This window comes from Pezoporus occidentalis, unplaced genomic scaffold (genome assembly GCF_034315485.1).
Source record: "Pezoporus occidentalis ecotype Australia unplaced genomic scaffold, CSIRO_AGI_Poc_V1 ctg204, whole genome shotgun sequence".
Taxonomy (NCBI): domain Eukaryota; kingdom Metazoa; phylum Chordata; class Aves; order Psittaciformes; family Psittacidae; genus Pezoporus; species Pezoporus occidentalis.
This window is the reverse complement of record NW_026913900.1, coordinates 704,250-726,397: the sequence shown is the minus strand read 5'-3', so window position 1 is coordinate 726,397 and position 22,148 is coordinate 704,250. Positions and strand designations below refer to the sequence as shown.

The window sequence follows — 22,148 nt, the reverse complement described above, 5'->3', positions numbered from 1 at the left end:
AAACAACAAAAAAAAAAACCAGCCTCATAGCTGGGGTGTAATTTGTGTGAAATTTTCTCAAGCTGAAGCTGTGTGTGACGTACTGTATATCTCTGTACAAAATAAAAGCAAAAAAGTCTGTGTAAAATTTCGAATGGTATATTCAGGGATTTAGTACATCTGGTGTACATATACTTAAATTTTCAGTTGGTTTCGTATATTTAAAAACAGCAACAACTATCACAATGTCTTGTTCTTCCTTGGAATAAACTGAAGTATTGTACTTTTTTTCTCTCTCTTGTGCTGCTCTCTGGTAATGCAATATGCTGTATTATGTTGAAGTCCAAACTACAAGAATAATACGATCTGAATAAACAGAATTGAAGGAGATCGATTGTCTTTTGTTTCATTGTTGAGGGCTGCTTGAGGGAGGGAGCTGGTTGTAACCCCTCAGTGTAACCCCTACGGTAACAATTCTTTGTAACACAAACCTCATCGGTTACCAGAACTGCCCGTAAGAAAACCCCGGTACAAAATGTTCTCCAAGCAAACAAGATCGCACTGCAAACATGCTATCTATCACCTATAAACAGCTCCTTGTAGGCTCACGTGGATTTAATTCTCACAATCGTGAATTTTATTTTTCGAATACTCCAAAGAAATGGCATGACCAGCAGCTAGAGACACAACACTGGAAAGCACTGCTGAAATGCCGGCCCAACTGCAACGTGCCCACTTCAGTGTAGCCGACAGGGATTAAACAAAACAAAATATGGGTGATGTGCTTCATTCAGACTGTGCAAAAAGTGGAAACCTTCGATCCAACTACAATGGAACCAGAGTGCATATTTTGCCCTGTAAATTTACCTTGAGTTAAAATAAAATCGTTTGTTTAAATTCCTGACTCACCAGGAAACAAAATAAATGACTTTCAATATCGAGAGGGGGAGGAAATTATCTAAACGGCCACAGCATGTACTGAAGGGCTTCCACCCGTCCCCGGGGAGCTGGGCTCCGCGAGGAGACGCGGAGAACCCTCCGCTGAGCTCCGCGGGACGCGCGGCTCCCCTGCCGCTTCGCAGCTCCTCCACCGAGGCGGTCGCGGAGCTGCTCATGCGACGCAGAGCTCAGGAGAGCACCGCGGCGGTGCTTCGGCACGGCGGGGTTGGCGAACGAGCCATGGCCAACTCGGTGGTATCCGAGCCTCGCTACACCGAACCGCAGCCGCTCCCTGTGCACTAAGCGGCAACAGCGGCGCCTCCTCCGGGCCACCGCCCCACTCCAGCACGGTGGGGTGCTACCGCTGCCCCGGGGTCGCTGCCGGCGGTCGGGCAGCTCCAGCAGAGCCCGGTCCCCTCCCGGCACCGCTGCCGCCCCGTCACGGGCTACCGCCCCTCTTGGCCGTAGTGCCGGTGCAGCCACAAGCAGTGCTGCCCTCCCCGTTCGGTCACGGAGTTTTAAGGAGCCGCAGAAGCCCCACGGCGATACCGCTCGACTCTGGCGACAGCCCCTGTGGTCACCGAGAGCTGCAACCCTCAGGGGCTCCCTTTCTCGCCCCCGACGGCGGTGAGGGCGCGGCTCTGCCCGACTCCTCCAGACCCCCCCCCCCCCCGGGACGGAGGCAGCACGGAGGGCGAGGGGGGCGCCGGTGCCCCCGCCAGGAACAGCCTGCATAAGGGGCACTACAAGAGTGGTGCGGCCCCAGGAGGGGCCGGCAGCGCCTGTTGCGCGCCGCGGGAGGGGCGGGTCGGGCCGGGCGGGGCCGGGGAGGAGCCAGGCTGCGGCGGGGATGAGCCGCGGTCCGCACGCCCTCGCCCAGAGGCGACCTGGCCGCGGAGGAGGCGGCGGTACCTTGGCCAGAGCCTCCGCTACCTTGGACAGAGGCGCCGCGACGCTCTTAGCCCGGCTATAGCTGCTCCGGAGCGCCCCGACGAGCAGGTACGGGCGGGTTGGCTGCGCGCCTCCCGCCGCTCCGACGGCGCGGCTGCAAGTGCCGGGGAGGGAGAGCCGCGGGTCTGAGAGCGAGGGAGCAGGTGCGGAGGGTCCCGCGAGCAGAGAGGGCTCCTCTCATCCCCTCGCCAGACTCCACCGCGCCCACGGGGCAGCCCCGTTGCCGCCGCCCGCGGGTCCCGCCGGCACGGAAGGTCCGGGGAAGAAGGGGCACCCCCGGGGCGGAGTCGCGGAAAGGTCTCGGGGCACGCCGGCAGCTCCAGCGGAGCTTGAGGGCTCCCCGACGGTCCCGGTGCTGAACGGCCCGCGGGAAAGCTCACGGCAGGCGGCAGGGCGGCTTCGCGCTCCGCTCGTCATGTCAACGGCCGCAGCAGTGCGCGCTTCAAAAGCGTATTGCTGCTAACGCGTATATGCCTCAACTTTAGTATCTATTCCTGAGAACTTTATCTTCCTGGTAACATTGACAGCGAGGATGAATAGATGAGGGCTGAGTGTAATGCCCCAACCACGTTATATCCCGCAAGCCTCCTCCCGAGTCCATGCTGTTTGGAGAACTCAAGTATAAGCACATGGGCTTATTTCAGTCCCTCTCTGCTATCTGCTTACAGGGAGATCAGCACCTTTTGTTGTGTGTTTGAGCTGCTGCTCTGAGCTGTGGGGAAGGCCACCCAGCTCCCCAGGCTTCTGTGACTCCCTGCCACCCTGCTAATCTGCTTACCCCACCTCTCGACTAAGCCAGCTGTAAATAAAAACAGCTAGGATTATCTTTTTTGCCTAATAACTTTCACAATACACCTCATAGCCATCCCAGTGAGCAACTTTGAAGTCATCTTGAATTTCTGCAGGATTTTCTCTTTTGTCAGTTTCCTTGTCCTTTAAAGCAAATATAGGATTGGCCATGATGCTAAGCTGGCAGCAGTTGAACCAGAGACAAAACTTCAGTTTATCCGCATGACAGAGAAAGGTACAGTTCAGGCTACTCTTTATCACACTGATTTTACAGATATGAGTCTGTTACTAGCAGCATTTCCCACAGGCACAGAGCTAGTATGGAATTGTAGTCAGTGTGACTTCATAGTGCAGTTTGACAAAAAAAAAACATAAGGAAAGAAGACCAAAGTCACAGTGAGAAGAACACCAGTATTTTTCCTTTGGGGGAATACAGTTTTAGGGGCTCTGAAGAAAAAAGGGCTTCTCTCTGAGCTGTATTGGAGTGCAGGTGGGGAGCTGAGGCCAATCCATAAACTGAGCAAGCTACAGTTTTCCATGAGTTATAGGACATACCCATCATTTGAAGTGCTTTGAACCTGTATTGCTTGGAATAGAGCACACAGCTAAGTGGTGAGACCTGGGCAGCACACGAGAGGGAGCTGAGCAGCGCAGTGGGTTAATGTGACCTCTCCATGAGGGAAATGGTCTCTCACCTGAGTTGAAATTGTGAGCAGATGACAGATCAGCACGAGTTTGCCGTGCAGCTCACTGTAGAGCCCCAGAGACCTTATACAGCCTTACACAACCTACTTCACAGCACATGGCACCACTGGCAGCCAGTGCAGGACAGGGAGAGGACAGGACCAACACGAGGTGTCAGTGACCACATACACATTGGTAGAGCCACACTGAAGCCACAAGGTTAGACAGCTGATTCCTCAGGAGCGGAATAATGCACAGCCTCCCTGCCCATCACTAAACAAAACGTTCATACACTGTAATTTTTTATCCAAATTGTACTTAAAAGCTCCTACAGAAATAATTCAAATGTCTTGAATGTGGGTTTTGGAAAGGAAATTATTTTCAACCTAGTCAGCACATCTTTTTTATTTTGCATGCACACAGTGCAAACTACTTAAAAAGAAATCAAAAACAAAACAAAAAAAAAAACAACAACCCAAAACCTGTGACCTGTCAAGACCTGACTGAACACATAGAACTTACTCAGCTTCAGCTGTACCACAGTAACTGAAGGACAATCATTTGGTGTGGGCCTATTGTATCAAAAGAAATATGTGTGTCATATAGCTTATTCTTGTACAGAGAAGGCATAATAAGCATCTTTAGAAGTGAAAACCAGGATAAGCACACCAGCAGCGAGACACACGTGAAAATATTTCAGATGATTTCTGTGACTTTTGTCAAATTAAGCCACCTCCTTTAATGCTATTTAGAAAGACTGCTATGTGAAGTGTCTCAAATGCAGGGCATGCCACCCCTCCTGGTCCTCCTGCAGCCAGCCTGCCAACCAAGACCTGTGCCCCAAAGCACTGGCACCCCACAAGTTTCTAGCCTTCAGGGCAAAGACGTGTCTTCACCAAGCTCCTTCACACAGCTTCCACATCTTTAACACAGGGATGACAGCAACTCACTGTGCCCATGGAACCGTGCAATGACAAATACATTTAAAGGCTTTCATGGTGCTTTCATATAAAATGATAAAGAGAGGATGTACAAAATCTTTATACAGAAAATGGCAACCTTACTATTACCTGTGTCGACATAAGTACATTCAGAGATGTCACCTCCTTCCTCCAGCTAACATATAACAGTCATACAAAGCATGCAGATCACAGCACAGTGCATCGTGAAATAAATTAGAGTGACAAAATACACCATGCCAAGAAGGGACCATTTATGTGCATCAGAGAGTTCTGGATAAATAAATTTATAGTGAAATGAAACAAACAATGTCAGATCAATCTCCACAGGGCTCAGTTCAGCTACTTTTGAATGTTGTACTTCTATTTCTCTTCAGTTTTGTCTGTGAATGTTTGTGCGGGGAATACTCCCTGTGTACATTTTGGTTATAAATGATAGATACTGACTGGACTTTAAATCTCTTCTATTTACAGAACTGAGGCGTGAGGCTACATAAGTGCCCCCAGGTGGCTTCAACTTCTGTCCTCAATAAAAGATATCAAAAGAAATGCAGGAATGCCTGTCCTAGACAAAAACATGCAGAAGAAAGAGAAAGATACATGCAGTAAAGATGAGACAGTAAGTGACTGTTTCTGGAAAAACAAAACAAGAAGGAAAAACAGGTTGACAATAAATGACTTTACAGCTTCTAATGCTGTAAATTAATATATATATTAATTATATATATATTAATTATTATATATTGATTGTATATATATTAATATATATACAATATACAATATATTGTATTATATTACAATATAATAATTGTAAACCAAGCTCTGCTCCAGAGCTGATTTCTGCATTTCAGGGAACACTAGTTATCTCGCAGCAGTTTATAGTCAGGAACCTTGATCTAGTGTTACTGGGTGGGACGAGGTGACTGCCAGACAGCTCTTCTAACCAAATACATATCTCATCTCCAAATACACTCTTCCTCACAACAGCCAGGGAAGAATTCCAGTAAGTGAAATATTATTACACAACAACAACAGATATATTGCTACACAACCAGCGATAGCATGTAATTATTTCTTAATAGTACAGAACTATCAAACTATCACGATTCATTTTCAAGCTGCTTTAAAAGATGCTGGATATGTGTACACCTGTGAGTAGCCAACCCCTCGGGTGTAAAGTTTTATTCCTAAGCAGAGTTATGAACTGCACAGTAACCTTACCCAAAAAGACAGGGCCAAAACCAGGTATCAAAAAAAAACCCAACTATTCGCCACATCTGTTTCCACTGACCAAGAAATCAATGACAGAAGAGATATGCCCTTTCAAACATAGCTTCAAACTGTATAATTACTATTCTTTTACTTCTGAGATCCAGGATGCATTACAGGCTGAACTGATTTGCATTTCCATTAATAACAGGTATAATCCTATTATACTTTCTGTAAGTCTCTGAAATTTTTGGTTTCTAGACAGGGAAACATAATGCAGCACTGACTTTTCTGTGGATGTCGGAAGTCAGAGCTGGTATTTGAGCTCAGAGGATACCCACTCCCTGACTTCTCTTTAGAGCATTTCTTTTACCTCTTCCCTCTTTGCATGCACTAGCAAAAGAGTTTGCAGCTAGCCTGGATCTGAGCAGCAGATGGGATTAGGTGACTGCCAGACACCTCTTCCAACCAAAAAATCACACTATGGTCCTGCAATACTATGAAAATGAATGTCTACTACATCAAGAGCTAGTAAAAAAATCTGAGCTTTACCCGCTTTAGGAGACAAGCAAAATCAAATTAGAGAAATAAACCCTCCAGGAGTTTATGGTCTACACTAATTTCTAATGGACAAGCACAGCTGAATTAGATGACCATTTCTCAACTGTGAGACATGTCCACCAACCTGAAGAACCATGCTTAGAGCACAATGCTTTCCTGCTCCAAACAAGATAAGGACAAAGCAAGTGTGAACAGAAGTGCTTTGTCTTGAAACCTTCAAGGAGGGTTCCAGGCTGGCCCGCAGCAGAGGTTTGGCAGAGTAGAGCACAGGTTTATTTAGGATTGTATGTAGTCAGTACTAATAGATAGAACTGCATGTTTTCTGTTTCTGCAATTGTATAATCAATCGTATTACCAATCAGACAAGTATTTACCCACAGTTTTACTGATCACAAGCTAAACACTCTTATTTACTAATGAAATTAGTAAATAATTGTAAATTAGTGAATAATTCTATGATTCTATTCTATGAAATACCTTCTCTTAATGCATTATTTTATTATTGTGTAATGTATTTGAAGACTTCCAAGAGTCTAACTTAGACTATATGCCTGCATTATGCCTATTTGCCTGTTTGTGCTAGGATTTCTAAACACTTTTACCAAGGAATATTCTCCTGTTATCCACTAGTTTCCTGGATTATGCATTTGAAACTCTCCTTGCCTACAAATAGAGCTATTGGAGAGGTGCCATGGCTTCAGTATTGCATACAACTGCATACTGTGTCCTAAAATTCAGGCACTTGAAGATCTAATGAAACTATACTGAAGTCATACAATTATTTGCACTAATCAAGCATCTCAACTGCTAAAACAGAATAGATGGATTAAAAAGGGGATGCAATAAATTAATAACCATCAGAATAAAAAAAAAAGGGAGAAAAAAATACGACAATTTAGAAACAAGTAGAATTACTTGCTAATATCTCTCTTTTTTTTTTTAATGACTAGACAGTGCCAAAACTTCCAGTCCCACCACTGCAGCAGACCTTACACATGTACCTACAGTGCATGAAACACTTGGTGTCAGAGGAGCAATTTGGAAAGACCAAGGTCATTGTGGAGCGGTTTGGAAAGGCAGGAGGCCTCGGAGAATCTTTGCAGCAAATGCTGGAGGAAAGAAGGGAAAAAACAACAAACTGGGTAAGCAAATGCAGATGAGAAACATAATTGCTGTGTTGGATTATGATCACTTACAAACTCTTTGTGATGTTCTGTATGTGATCACTGCTTTCTTTCAGTGAGTCAGTGCTAACAGAGGTCATATCAGATTCTACCAAAGGGATGAATATTTTAGACATATTAGGTGAGAATTTTCAAAGGATGTCAAAATCCATGTTTTTGTTATGTTTTCAGATCGATGGTTCGTTGACATAAATGAAGGAATTTATGCAAGGTGCATGCATGCAGGTGTCAACTCTACCTGTAGGAAGCATTGTATTACATCGGGTTTGGATCTCATTTCTTCCTTTCCTTTAATAAAATGATTTAGAGCTTTTATTAAAATGAAAAATGGTTTCTGATAGAGCTATGAAAAGCGCCTTATATAGCTATCTACCCAGAGCTCTGATCCAGTTTGATCAGAATACTTCAATATAGGGTTTAATAAGCCATAGATAAAGTAGGTGTTACCATTCCACAAAGCCACAGTTCATCCTGCCTGCATTAACCATGTTAGAGTATGGCAACTGAAAACTAGAAACACTGGTTCTACTGCAGTTCTTCCATCCCAGCAAGGAAGAGAGACACTGAATTGTTTAATGGGTTTAGTGAAATCCTGCACGCTTGCTACTGACGTCAGTAATTGTGATTCTCCCTTTTCAGTTGTGACTCGCAAGAAAACTCCATCAAGTTGCTGCTATAGCCAGAAAAACTGGCTACAGTTCTGACAGTGCTTTTGTTTTAAAAGCAATGCTTAATTTCTGAACTACTTGTTGTCACAGTCTGAGGGCTCTCTCCTAAATGACACCCAATCTCATTTTGTTATTCCAATCATAGAACTTCATGGTTTTGATGGCTAAATTAACCATCACTTAAATAGTGCTCCAGGAGAGCAAATAATGTTCTAGGAGACAGCTGTTCATTTAACCACATATACCATGAAAATTACAGAAGGATGTACAACCATTCTGTGAAATGTCCCAACATTAAATGCCAGTTATTAAAACTAAATACCTGATTCTTAATATAAACTAGAAATATTTCTATTTGGGATTTAACTTGCCAGGAGTACAGCTCTAGCCTGTTATCCTGAAGACTCCAGAGACTGTGGGGGAAGCATCTGTTCTAACAGTGATGAAATATCTCTGAGGAAAGCTTTTTCAACTGATGCATGCATTCATAATTATTTTTGCATAATTTCATTGTTGTTATAATTTACCATATGCAAAGCGCGCCAGCTAAACTCAGACAGAACATTTGATCTTTTTATGAAAGCCTCCATTTTCCAAGCAATTATTCTTCAAGCTCTGCTCAGACATAAGGGAATGCAGTTACTGTAACGCCTGTGTTTTTGATAAAAATGGTTAGAAATTTAGGTGTGTCTGTCTGGGTCGAGCATCAGCAATCTGCATTTGTGTCAATGGACACAGAGAGGATTCTCCAGGGGCCCTATCCACATCCCAGTATCTGCAGGACCAAACTGTTAAGTTCAGGAAATTCTTTTCCCACTCTGTCTTGATACAAGATGGTATCTGATGGCTAACAACAGAGCATCTTGGCATCATTGGCAAATATTTGAAGCCCCCTGAGGAAAGCCATCACTAGTAAAATTCTGTCCACTTCTTAAATCTATTCCAGTTACTCTTAAAGAGTCAACAGTTAGCGTATTGTACTCTTTTTTTTGGTTGTAGAGAGAAACACACAACAGAATACCCAAGCCACCACAATATGGAGCCTGTTTTCTTTTTAATGGAACACACTGTAAATTGTCATTGATTGAAAAACAGGATTATGGAATTGCGGCTGATTTCAGCTGAGCTGAGGTCACAGAGCCCAGACTGAAAATGCCCAGCAGCTCCATTAATCAGAGCCCATGCCTGACACCAGGAGCACCACTCTCTCTTCATCCCCAGACTGCTTCTCTGCATATTGTTCATAGCTTCAAGATTTCATGTCCCCTTCCCTTAGGTGTTTAACTACTGGCTGGATGACATGTACCTCAACAACCGGCTAGCTCTTCCAGTCAATTCCAGCCCAGCAATTATCTTTGCTCGTCAGCATTTCAAGGATGTGAATGACCAGCTGAGGTAATGTACTACAACTTTGCAGCTTTTGCTAAATGAAAGGTTATTTTAAATGTACTTCCTTTGCAAAAAGACAATCAACTTTCATTAAAAAAAAGGGCTGTAACAGTTAAATGATTTCCTACTAGTTCTGCTGAGTAGTATGAGTAACCCCTTTCTGGGGTTACTCATACTGATATTCAGAAATGAAAGGGTCCTTACTTTTACATTTATTGCATGAAAAAAAATGCCATGGGATTTATAATTTTTAAAGGAACATTTGCAAAGTTTTCATGGTGTAATTTGAGGAAATCCTTTTGCGATGGAAAAAATAAATACTAATTTCTGACACACTGTTTAAAGGAAAACAATTTCTAACATGCTGTCTCTATGACTTATACCAAACTGAAAAGGTCACACTGGCATTAAATTGTCCCCCTTAGGTGCCCAAAAGGGCATCAGAAACACAGGAGATCTAAGAATAAGAATTCAGAAATCGTTCCTCCCCAAGAACACCGCTTCATTCAGGCCCATCCTTCCCAGCCCTGAACTGACCTTTCTCCTTTGAGCTGTTGTGGCCAATTACAATCATTTAAAAAGTTAAAAGGTAAGCAAGTAGCCAAGCACAGAATATACCTCTCCAGATACCCTTAAAACAGGATTCCATTCTTCAGCCTTTGCCAAAACATTTTTCCCTTTTAAAACAGTAAACCAGATCAGATCTACCCTCACATAGTGCAGTTTTCCTCTTTGCTTTTAGCACTCTCTAGCTGCTCATTACTGAAGGAATTACCTGCATGTGAATTTATGCTATTCTAAAACAGGCAGGATCTTGAAGCCAATGTGTGATTTTAACATTTTGCATAGACAGCCAATGTATCTTTCTACTTTAAATATAACTGTAAATGCTCCCATTCATTACTGACTAATTTTATTGTGCACACAGCTTCCAAAAGACCTTCACTTTACATTTTATAATGCACGTGCTTTAACAAGGAAATATTTTTTTCAGAGCCTCCTGTTCAGACACAGTGCAAATGGGCATTGTCAGAAAATAATACACCTTCCCACAGCTCTGCAGAAAGAATATCTGCTTAGGACAGGAAGTACTCTAATAAATTGGACAGCTTAGGAGTATTGATATTGAAACCCATGTTAAGGATTCTATTAAATATTCAGCCTCTGCTCCCATTCTCTAAATAAATGCTTTCAGGCTTCCTCCTGTTTAACCATTTGAAGGGACCATCCTAGGATTTCATATTTCTCTTGACATGAATTAATTGTGTTTTGGATGAGGCCAGGGGACTCTTTTTGCCAAGCCAGGAGGCTTTTTCTCCTTATGCTGTCATCAATCATTCAGGCTCTCCTCTGTCTCTCAGAAACAGCCTAGTGTTGCCAAATAACAAAAGGCTGATGTCATTTGTATTTGCTACTTGCAGGTTTGCTGCCAATCTCATTTCAGGAGTGCAAGACTATAAAGCTTTACTGGACACGTAAGTAGCTTGGAAGGAAAGCTGCTGCTTGAGTATCCACAGGGCTTCTGACTCGAGAGTGCTCTAACATGCTCAGGGTTAGGCTGCTTTGTACCTTTCTACCATTTGGAAGGGCTGGGGCTCCAGCATGCTTCGGGGCAGGTGCCTCAGCAATTTTTTTGTGTTCTTTCTTCTTTATTACTGCAATCTAATAGGTTGGAGATGGATCATTTTTGATGGCTGGCAGTCATCAGTCCAGCACGTGCAGTGCAGCCCAAACAACACACACGATCTGCCTGAGCTATTGAGAACACACCAGAAGTCTGTGCTCTCCACACACAAAGAGCAGCAGCACTGTGGTTAAACAGCCTGCACACCTTCCCTGATAGCACTGACCTGCCAGGAGAATGAAGCCTTACCACAGTTAGGCTGGCACAGTGGCTAGTAAAAGTAAGAAGTTACTTGTGCCATTGTTATTTTCTGTATACAAGAACAGGGGAAAATCCATGGTTCTTGAGACCATTATGAGGTAGCTCTTAACAACCACTGCTCCCCGAAGAACAGAAACAATGGAAAGCCAAGCACAATGGATGCCACACTATATTAGGGAAGAAGTAATTTTTCTGTCTGGAAATACAAGAGGCCTATTTAATATGCTTTAACCATTGCTTATTTGGATGAGGAAGAAAAAGTCCATGTTCAAACAACAAAGTCCCTATTATCTATCAATTAGATAAAAGAAAGAAGAGGCTGTTTGATTTTTCAATTTCAAAAGTCTGACAGCTACTCAGAAAGTATAGAAGAGGTACTTATTTAAGAACGTGCTTTTGTCCAAGATACACCATGCAACTGCATATACCAGTACTAGCACATTGTGAAGTACCAGTGCATACTAATGCAGTTTGCTGCATCTTCATCTGACAGCATCTGAGATGAAATAAAGAAACCACATTGCTCTGACAAAGGATAATTTAAATTCCTACTATTCTGACCATGCTACTTTAGATCCAAAGACTTCTGTGATCAGACTTGCCAACTTTAAATCAATAATCCTTTAAATCCTCCCTACTGTGTCCTCATATTGTTAGTACTGTTTGCTTATCACCCCTCCTATATAATTATGAGGACACCACAACTGTAACATTTTCAGCTCCTTGTTGCTATTAAGGACTTCTACCAGTAAGTGTACTGCTAGCTTCTTTTGGATCATCCCACATGCGGATGTACAATACTCCTGTCCAAACCCAGCCATTAAACTTTTAGATTTAACAGTGCAGATATTCCATGCAGTTGCCAGGACTAAGATTTCAAACAAAGCCTAAATTGCTCACACTAAAAAGTTGTAAGATCTTACACAGACATCTCCTAAATCAGTAATAGATTTTCTGGTGCCATTAATCAGTCAACAACACCTTTCTTAGCTGCTATTACGGATTGTCTTATCTAAATCACCATGCTATTCCACTAATTTTGATCATTATAGATGCTCTTTAAAACTCTGTTAGATGCAAGAGAATTTCTGCATTATGCAAAATGGAGGAGAAGGAGAACACTAATAACCCTGTTTTGCTAATAAGGAACAACAAAAAAGCACCTGTACAAGGAAGTAAGAGTTTGAGAGCCAAAAAAAATAAAGTGGATATCCCTGTTTTAACATTGTGAGTTCCAAAGAGGCAGTTAAACAAGATAAACTATCATAAAACTTTACCCTGTATCAGCTGTATGTATTGGGTGCTTCTTTGCACCTGTCCCTCTCCAGCAGGCTGGAAACATAGTCCTCTTTTGCTGAGGGAAAAACTCAGCACCACAAGATCTTCTTCCTTCTATAATCTTGACAGCCTCTTGTGAACAACAGCACCATTATTTACTGTGGCAATGTCAATGGGATATTTTAGAATCCATAAAAAAGGAAAGAAAGAAATTAGCACAATTATGATTTTTTTTTTTTCTTATTTCTGGCCACTAAAGAAGCCTTTTTAGTTGGATTTTTTCAATTGCCTTCCGATAAAAAAGGACTAGGTCTTCAACATTTATTCCCCCATAGGTCTAAGTAAGGGTTATCATTGTAAGTGAAGCTCTATGGAAAACAGAAATACCCTCTGTATTGCCCCAGTCATTCCTGTTCACCAGGCAAGGCTCTCTCACACACCCCCTAAGCACCCTGCACAGTACAGGGCCACCATGACCTGCAGTGAATTTCACCAGTACTTTTTTTCCAAGGTGTTATGCCTTTTCCACCTGTTTTCCTGATTTCTGTCCTCGCAAGTTTCCAGGGTCCCATCTAGGCAGGTTTCCCGTGCACAGTGCAAAGCTGCCTGTGACCTGCTATTCTTTCAATTTCCACTAGATGATAATGCAATTGCTTAATGAATATGCATGAAGCTGCCAGGAAAGATGTATTTAACTTTGGCGTAGGAATTCATCTATTTCCCTTATACTGCAGTCTTGTTTTATTATTCAATTTGTGTTGTACCTGATCTAATTGTAACAGAACAAAGGACAGATTAGATTTCTTTTCCTCTCTGTCTCTCTCTTCCCTCTCTCCTCCCCCTTTTCCTCTGGCTTTGTTCTTCTTCTCTCTCTCCAGCCACGTTTTACCTGTTGATTTTGCTCGTGGACAGCTGTCTGGTCATCCTCTCTGTATGAAGCAATACTATGGGCTCTTTTCTTCCTATCGTCTTCCAGGACATACCAAAGATACCCTCGTGGCCCAGAAAAGCAGTGTAATGCCAGAACCAGAGCACATCATTGTTGCTTGTAACAATCAGGTAAATGAGCATTCTCTTTTTGTACCTTTCTCAGTATATATTTCTTAGGTTGCTTAAATCACTCAAGAGGAGCCTAATCTCATCATTGTTTAGAAACACAATTACCATGCTACGTATGAGCTCACTTCTTACCAAGCGTTTGCTGTCAGTATTTCGAAAAGGTGCTTCTGCAGCATTTTTGTCCTTAGCCCACATTATGTTCCAAGTACAGTGATGCAGAAAGGAGGAATGTGGCAGAATGCATTTGCTTTCTCATTCAAAAAAAAAACCATGTTTATTAACAGAGATGAAACCACAGAGGAAAAAAAAAAAAAATCTTACTGGAGTGCATTTGCTGGAAATGCTCTTCTCTTGACAGTCAAGCATTGGCACACAACACATGGCATATATGCCACCATCCCATATAGGGGGGCCTAAGCTATACCTGAAGAAGATAGCACAGGTGCAGGCAGAAGTACTGGAACAGTAGAATGAACCTGCCCCAATCAAAAATGCTGGCATGTAGCAGTGTATATTGGCTAGGCAGAGTACCTTGTCACCCAGCTTGGCATTTGTAGTACTGGAGCCATGGCTACAGTCCCCCTTGGAATAAAGGAGTAGATTCCAGTGCCCCCCTTTCCAGGAAGTCCTGTTCCTCACCTCAATGAGAAGTTCTGTAGATTCTATAGGTTATTTTTAAACAAATAATATCATGAGAATTATTTAGATCCTTCCTGATTTTATCTCTTCAGGGTTTTTTTAAGCTTATTCAAATAAAGTATGTTTTATTTGAGCTTATACATGGTATAAGGCCCTTATAGCAACCAGCATTACAGTGGTGTAAAAACACAGGACAGGTGAACCCTGGGCCAGTCCCCAGTGTTTATGTACTCCATTATCTGCAGGCCTGGCTCTCCAAGCAGGACTTGAGCTTCTCAACACCTACCCAGGCAAAAGCACGATGTTGGACCAGTAAGGGTCCAACCCATCTGTGACTGTTCCTCTGACTCCTGTCATTTTTTTTGCAGTTTTTTGTTTTGGATGTTGTCATTAATTTCCGTCGTCTCAGTGAGGGAGATCTTTTCACTCAGTTACAAAAGATAGCCAAAATGGCAGAGAATGAAGAGGAAATGCTGCCTCCAATTGGCCTGCTGACAACAGACGGAAGGACAGAGTGGGCAGAGGCCAGGACGATCCTTATGAAAGGTTAGCAGCAGCAATTCCAGCTTTCTCCATCATCTTCCTCCTCACCATCATTGCCTTTCTCTGCTGGGAGTGAACACTACAGCAAATATAGGACTGAATGTACAACCTCACTGCTGAATTTTTCTAGCAGGAGGAAATTCAATACCTGTAAGTGTTCAGATGTGTGTTGCCAGGGAATCAGCAGAAACGGTTTGACCCTTTGGCTGTGTATGTTTAAGCGTTACGCCATGTATATAGCTCTCATTCCATTCTTTGTTTTTCATCACATAAATTACATTACATCAGATTGTGTGATTTGTCTCTTTCTTCACATCCATTTTGTACCAATAGGAAGGATGGATCCTCTTAGCTTTTGGCAACTATATTTCATCTCTTGGACTTTTTTTCATCTCATCTGACAAAAGCATCTACAAGTTAACACCTACTGAATCTAGCTGTATACTCTCTCTAGTCAATAGAGAAAACCAGAAAGTACTAGGTCGATTAATCCAAAACCTTAAGGGAGTATCAAGAAAAGGTGACACCAGTTACTCTCTGGGGATACTTCTCTCTTTCAACAACAGGCATCATTCAGCTGTCTAGGATTCTGGACTTGAATGCCTGACTTTCAAACAGATGAAAATTAAGAGTGGGATTAGTTGCCTGTATCACATCACACCTTATATATTTTACACTGAGGCTAAGTGATGTAAATGCCCCCTTTTTGCCATTATAGATGACTTACGTATTCATATTTCTCTCCTGAAAAAAAAATAAGTCATGTCTTTTGCTCCAATTCATCAATGCTACAGAAAATATTGCTGTTTTGTCTATGCTCTGGAATATACGAGTTGCTGATAGTCTCAAAGTATTTTTACCATCCCAAGGAAGATCTTTCATTTTCTTATTCAAGTTTATTTGTGCTTACAATAACTTTATATAGGTAAACACACAAACACACATAGAGTCCTAGCACTGTTACATGGTACCAGTCTAATCTTCAGGCTTTCCCCTCCCCTTCTTTTCCTTTTAAAACAGTAGAGAAAAGATTCCCTATTATAATGAAAAGTGAGAAAAACCCTAGTCATTTGTGTTCATGCATGCTTTTAAGTAAAACTGAATACCTTGAAAACTGCAGGAAAATCATCTTTGTAAACCTGCATCACCCTAAAGAAGAAGGACAAAATAACAAAAACTAGCAGAACCATCTCTGTAGTGGTTTTGGATTGCCTGGTATTTGCCAAAATACTCATTTTAATGAGGAAGAAAGCCAACTCAGCTATGCAGCTGAAAAAAAAAAAAATGCATATTCTGAACTAGCAAATATCACAGCAATGTGATGTGAGCCTTCTCTAATCTAAGCAGGAATCTCATCCTAGACCATTCATACTAGCACAGGTCCTCTATACAGTATAATGCATTGTTGTTACAAATGGATACATGATTATTAACAGCCCTCTTTCTTTTCTGTGACAAAATGTTCATAGAACTAACAGAGGAAGAGAAATGCCTCTAGTGAAGAGCATGAGGTGAAGGGGTCACTACAACTGTTCTATATGGGGCAGGGAAAGTGAAGATGTTTTGGGACAGAGAGGACTTATACAGCACTTTGAAGAGGTTGTGAAAGAAATATATGTATGGGCCTGCACAGACCTACAAGTAGAGAATGTGTCTTCAAGGTGAAGAAGAAGCAACTGTAAAACCCCAGCCATCACTGATTTATGAACACATTTAGTATTTTGACTGCATTCAGGCTGCAGAACTAACTCACTCCCCTAAGTAGAGGAAGTGAATTCTTGTTGCTATAGGGGCTGCTGTCCCATGCATACTATAACTGAATTTCATTCAGACCTGTCTTCTTATATTTTCCTTTTAAAAACAAAACCCAAAACCTCCAAATAACTAAAAGCTGACCTGTCAATTCAATGCAATTATGTGCATTAGAAAGGCAGGACAAGAAATATCTTGCAGGGCTTTAGGCTTATTCTCATGCTTTTCCTGTTTCAGCTCTTTCTGGAAATATTTGTTTTCCATCCCAAGTCATGGTTCATGAGTTCTTGCACAGCTCATTGCCTGCTTTACATGATAATTTTTTCAGTGCCTGATCAGCTTTCTGGACATATCTGTTTCTCTCTGTAAGGGCATCTTTCCCCTACTTCCCTGTTTCTAGCAGAGCTTAATTTGCTTCACTCTAATACCTAGACTCAAGATACCTGAAGCCATATGTCAGAATAAGGTCTTCATATCTGTCAAAGACCTGTGGGCAGCAGCCACAATAAAATACATATAAACCTATCTGACAACAAAAAGCAGAATGCTGAGCAAGCTGTGAGCAGTTTGTAAATCACTATCCAAGCAGTTTTTCCTTGAAGGTGCCTGTCCACAAATACCAGCAGCTGATGTGTACAGGGCAATTTCCATTCACAGGGATGTTTTCAGTCTTTGTACCCGGACCATCAGTGGAATAAATACACAATTACGGTCAGCCCTGTAAGTGTCAGATACCAGAAGAGCTTTACAGCGAAGAGAACAGGGACATGTCTTCCCTCTTATAAAGCTTCTAAATGCCTTTGAAGACAATGCGTAGGGATATCAGCGCAACACAGAGCACTGGCAGAAAACTCAATCTATCTGCATTTCCCATCAATTTCAATCTCCTGGCCCAAGTTTTTGTAGGAGTTGATAGGAACACCAGAACTCTGCTTCTGTGGGCAAGGGAAGACAACACACTGTGCTCTGCCAGGTGCCTACACAGTGTGCATGAAATCAGGCTGGCACCAGACAGCAATACACAGAGCTTCACCATAACCTGAAAGAGGCCACAGCTTCCCCTCTTCTCACATATTTGTGCTCTGTTTTACCACATTGCATCTACAGAATGAACCTAGGTGATAAGAAGCATCTAGGGCTCTTTTTTTCTAGCTCCTCACTAACCTATGTTACTCATTTTGGGAAAGTACATCTTTTCTTACTTTGAAAAATGCTGTTCTTTCAAAAAGTCAAGCTACTTCTTATATTTAGAGACATTAAAAACCTGCGCATTTTTAAATATGCTCCATATTTTAAATGTAAATTAGAATTGGTTCTTTTAAAATATTTTTTCCATCTTTTCAGCTAAAATCGTCTCAGGAATTAAGCACAAATTTATTCAACTTAGCACAGACTTTCAAGAAGGTTCGAACAACCTGAATTCATACCTTTAGTTAAGAATATTCTTAAAAACATCTAACAAAACCAGCAGATGAAAGCTGATCTGTTAAGAATGGAAGGAATTTTAAGTTGTTTGAAAGGCCTTTTTCCTTTGATCTTGTCAACAACCATTTAACAGCAAGTAATGATGTTATATGCTTTTGAATAAACCAAGTTCTTGTTACAGGTTCCACACCTTTATCCTTTCAATTAAGAACTGTAGTAACTGCTCATGATTAAATACTTCCTATGCCTCAAACCAGCCCCCAGAAGCAAGCACACCTTTATTTTCCTAACATTTCTGAGTTAAAGAAACTGAGACTAAAACTCCCACATAAATATACCATAAATAAGGAAGAAAGCACTGAACACAATGTAAAAATAGCCTCTGTAGTTCACCTGTAGAAGCAAGATTGACAGGATAGGGAAAAGAAACAGAGAGACAGAAAAAGCACATTTTATTCAGCAGTGTACTAGTGATAGGAGGAAAGAGGAATGTGGCAACCCATGATTTTGGCAATATCACGCTCAGAATCTAAACATCACAACCTCGTCTACAGACGTTTCCTTGCATGATGCAGGCAATATGCACGGTCCAGGGCAACATGGGCCCTGCTGTTCTGTGTCCAGAAAAGGATTTTAATGAAAGAACAGCACAAAACCAGTATGGGCCCAGCTGTTCCAGAACAGAATACTGCAGCAATTGCGTGAGCATTGAAATTCTCTATTTTCCACCTGTCCTCACTGTTACACATAAAATAAGTAAGCACTGCTGGTGTTAAGACTAAAACAGATCTATCTTGTAATACAATTACTTCAGGAAAGGAAAGGCAGAAAAAGAAAGTGGATATTATTGAATCATATGAAAGATACACAGCAATACTGCGAACGTTAACGCATGAATGAATGCCTCAATGTAACATTTCCTTGCATTGATATGTTCTGCTGTTGAGAGAACTCTGCAGATACCAGCCCTTTGCAGAGTCAGGGTCAGATCTTCTATGCTCTCCAAGGCAACAGGGTTCCCAGCCAGCCCTGCACTGCAGGTAAGAGGATGTGAACATTTCACTTTTTTATCCCCAGACTCTACTAACCGCGATTCTCTTGACATGATTGAACGGTGCATATGCCTCGTGTGCCTGGACAGCCCAAGCGGGGTGGAACTCAGTGATACCAACATGGCATTGCAACTGCTACATGGGGGAGGCTACCACAAAAACGGGGCCAATCGTTGGTATGACAAACCCATGCAGGTAAAAACCTCACAGTACTATGATATTACTTGCATGTAATGCCACCAGGTGCCCCATGGTAGTAGGGACTGCTTGATTCTAAGTGGGAGAAGAAGAGAAAGGTGGTGTCAGCATCTGCCAAGGCAGGGCTGGTGTGAGAAGCACTGTTCCTTGCCAGGCAGCAGAAGCAGACCTACTACCTTGCTGTAGCAGCAGGAGTGCCTTCTCCAACACAGGTATGCTTTCACCTTACCTGAAATCGCCCTTTGCACTTGAGGAGGTAGACAGATACAGAGACATACAGAATGACATCTGACAAAAAACCCAAACCAGTGTGCATTCAGTTACACCAAATCAAATTAAATACAAATTCTGTACTAGCATCCCAGAACAAAAAAGAAAAGCATAATAGCTTTCTGTGTTTTCTCACACATTTTCCTGACAACCTAGAAATACTACTGCTTATAATGTAACGTGTTTAAGCTACCATTAAGTTCTCACTTAACAGAGTGTTTACTCATTTAGTGGCATCCTTGTTGAGACTTTACCGGAAGTATCAGTTTCTCCAGTGCTTTTGCCTTTTTCCCCAATCAGATTTTGATTGTCATAGTTGAAAGGGTTGCACTGTTACTTTCACATTTTGCAATAGACCCATGGTGAAGCAATGTATTAATCTCCAACTGTCAACAATGCTGACATCTCATGAAAAACTGAAAAAAGCCCTGACTGATACACAGCTCATGGCAAAAGCAACAATAATTGCACATCTAAGAACAGCAACACAAAAAGAGAAACCACTAATTTCACCTGCACAGGCTTACCCCAGTGCAAATACATTCCAATAGTCGTTCCTGATTTATGCCATTGCAAATGATGTTCTTAGCAGACTGTGTTTATTACTAGATGTGTTTTTAAAGAACAAACCATTTGTCTTTAGTTAGAACCCTGTTATTTGCAGGTCCACAAGTTGAGATGTTTCAAGTAGCTGGGAATAAACAAGATATTCTTTTTGTTTATGATCAGAAGGTAGCAGAAAGCACATAAATTTGCCTAGTATATGAAAGAGCTTCATACATCCAGATGTATTCAGGCCAGAAGTAGTTCAAAGACAAAGAGAAATTCTTAGGGGGAAAAAAGATCCCATTTTCTTTCATGCAAACACTGATTATGCAGGAAGCCATTCTCACCGGACTCTCCATACTCTTCTACAACTTTGCAGTAAGGCATCAGAAAACACCCAGGTAAACTTGCTGCATCACACACTTACTTTGTGAAAGCCTCATGGGAACCAAGGAGGCAGGATGTGTATGTGTGACACAAATACACAGAGTGAGCTGAGCGGGAGAAGTCCAGCCAAAGACACTTCAAAAGAAGCAGGGGGAAAGTCCAGGAAAAGGACAGGAAACAAGTGAGACAAGTTTAAGTTTTGTCCTAGACATCTGCTTTTCTTTGGGATGCATAAGTAACCAGCCGCATGGGGGTATCACAGAACTACAGTGCAGCAGGTTAAGTGTCACCAGTCATACCATGTGTACGCAATGAAATCAGGAACGAAGGCAAGTAAGAGAGAAATGAAGACAACACCACACAAAAAATGAAAGAGGGAGGAGGGCAGTAAAACAAGCTATGAGAAAGCCATCAAATAAGGATGAGTTTGCTCATTTGATATGATATTTTAATAAAATGTGATCCTACGGGACTTCCCAGATACAGAAGTGCCCCCAGATGTGGAAGGAGAACCCCAGCCTTTCTGTTGTTGGGCTTTTTCTACCACAAAGCAGATGCTTAATCTCATTTTGGGACTCCAGTGGGAATTGCTAAAATTTACATTCTCACAGGACTCAGTCTGAAACAGCAGCATGAAAGGTATCCAATGCAGCACCATTCTTAGGACAAGAAAGTCTCCTGCAGTAAGTCTGTAAGTCACCCACTGATCTGTAAGTCAAGGAAGTTCCTGATACTAGCAATAAGAAAACCACAGGAGAACAACATCTTTTTTTTTTTTAGGTTGCCATCATGGATAACTTACCCAGAACATGATTTATTCCCTATATATCTTGCACTTGTTCTTTTCCTTGCTTAGTTTGTGGTAGGAAGAGATGGCGTCTGCGGTACCGTGTGTGAACATTCCCCTTTCGATGGCATCGTACTGGTGCAGTGCACTGAACACTTGCTCAAGCACATGTGAGTCCCCATTCAGTACAGCTATTGTACCCACTCCGGGAAGCCTCTGCCCATGGCAAATTCCCCCGATGTACAGGGCCATTAAGGCCCATACAACTGCTGGAAACCAGTCATTTGCCTGCTAAAAAAAACCCAGTGTTTTAGTAAGACATTATTGCTGTGACCTTAATGACTTTTCTCTCACACTTTAACAGGAAGGAAAGTTCCAAGAAACTAGTCCGAGCTGATTCAGTGACCGAGCTTCCTGCTCCACGGAGACTAAGATGGAAATGCTCCCCTGAAATTCAGACACATTTGGCATCAGCAGCAGAAAAACTCCAAAGGTAGCACAGATGCCTCATTTTTGTCAGCAATGATTGCAATCTGGGAATTGCCCAGCATATTGCCTGCTGGCATGGGTTTCCTCCTAGAGAGCTCTCTCTGCCCTCCCACTCCTCCCCATCTTCCCAAGCTGGACATACCTAGCATCTCTTTGCTTGATGGCAACCGAAATGGCTGGAGGTACTTAACTGTATTCAGGAATTGCTTTACATTATTTTCTTTCCATGTAAATATTATGAAAGTGAAAGACCACTGTAAAAACATTTGAGCCCTATTTGCACAGGATGCAAACAGTGCAGGCCCTCTGGCTTTGAGGATACATTTCATGGGTTTCACCTGACTAAAGCCAAAGCCAGGGCAATGGGGATATGTATATGGGACAGCAGAAAACAACTGGTTTGAATCAACAATTTGAATTCAGGAGTATAATTTGTTTGCATCCATGTTACTGCTACAAAGGTTAGTTCTTTTGACTGTGTTTGCATACTGTAAAATATTTGCATGGTATTTGGGAGGGGAGGATG

General features: G+C 42.1%; 1 protein-coding gene across 1 annotated transcript in view; it reads left to right on the top strand.

The window, feature by feature from the left end:
- Positions 1-1,838: 1,838 nt before the first annotated feature.
- Positions 1,839-22,148, top strand: part of CHAT (choline O-acetyltransferase) — a 34,405-nt gene continuing 14,095 nt past the window's right edge. The window contains exons 1-10 of the mRNA XM_062618840.1: positions 1,839-1,917; positions 4,776-4,920; positions 7,022-7,213; positions 9,200-9,318; positions 10,734-10,787; positions 13,354-13,534; positions 14,542-14,719; positions 18,971-19,140; positions 21,203-21,303; positions 21,498-21,626. Of these exons, the coding sequence (XP_062474824.1) occupies positions 4,858-4,920; positions 7,022-7,213; positions 9,200-9,318; positions 10,734-10,787; positions 13,354-13,534; positions 14,542-14,719; positions 18,971-19,140; positions 21,203-21,303; positions 21,498-21,626 (1,187 nt within the window). The 5' untranslated portion in view covers positions 1,839-1,917; positions 4,776-4,857. The remainder of the gene's footprint in view (positions 1,918-4,775; positions 4,921-7,021; positions 7,214-9,199; positions 9,319-10,733; positions 10,788-13,353; positions 13,535-14,541; positions 14,720-18,970; positions 19,141-21,202; positions 21,304-21,497; positions 21,627-22,148) is intronic.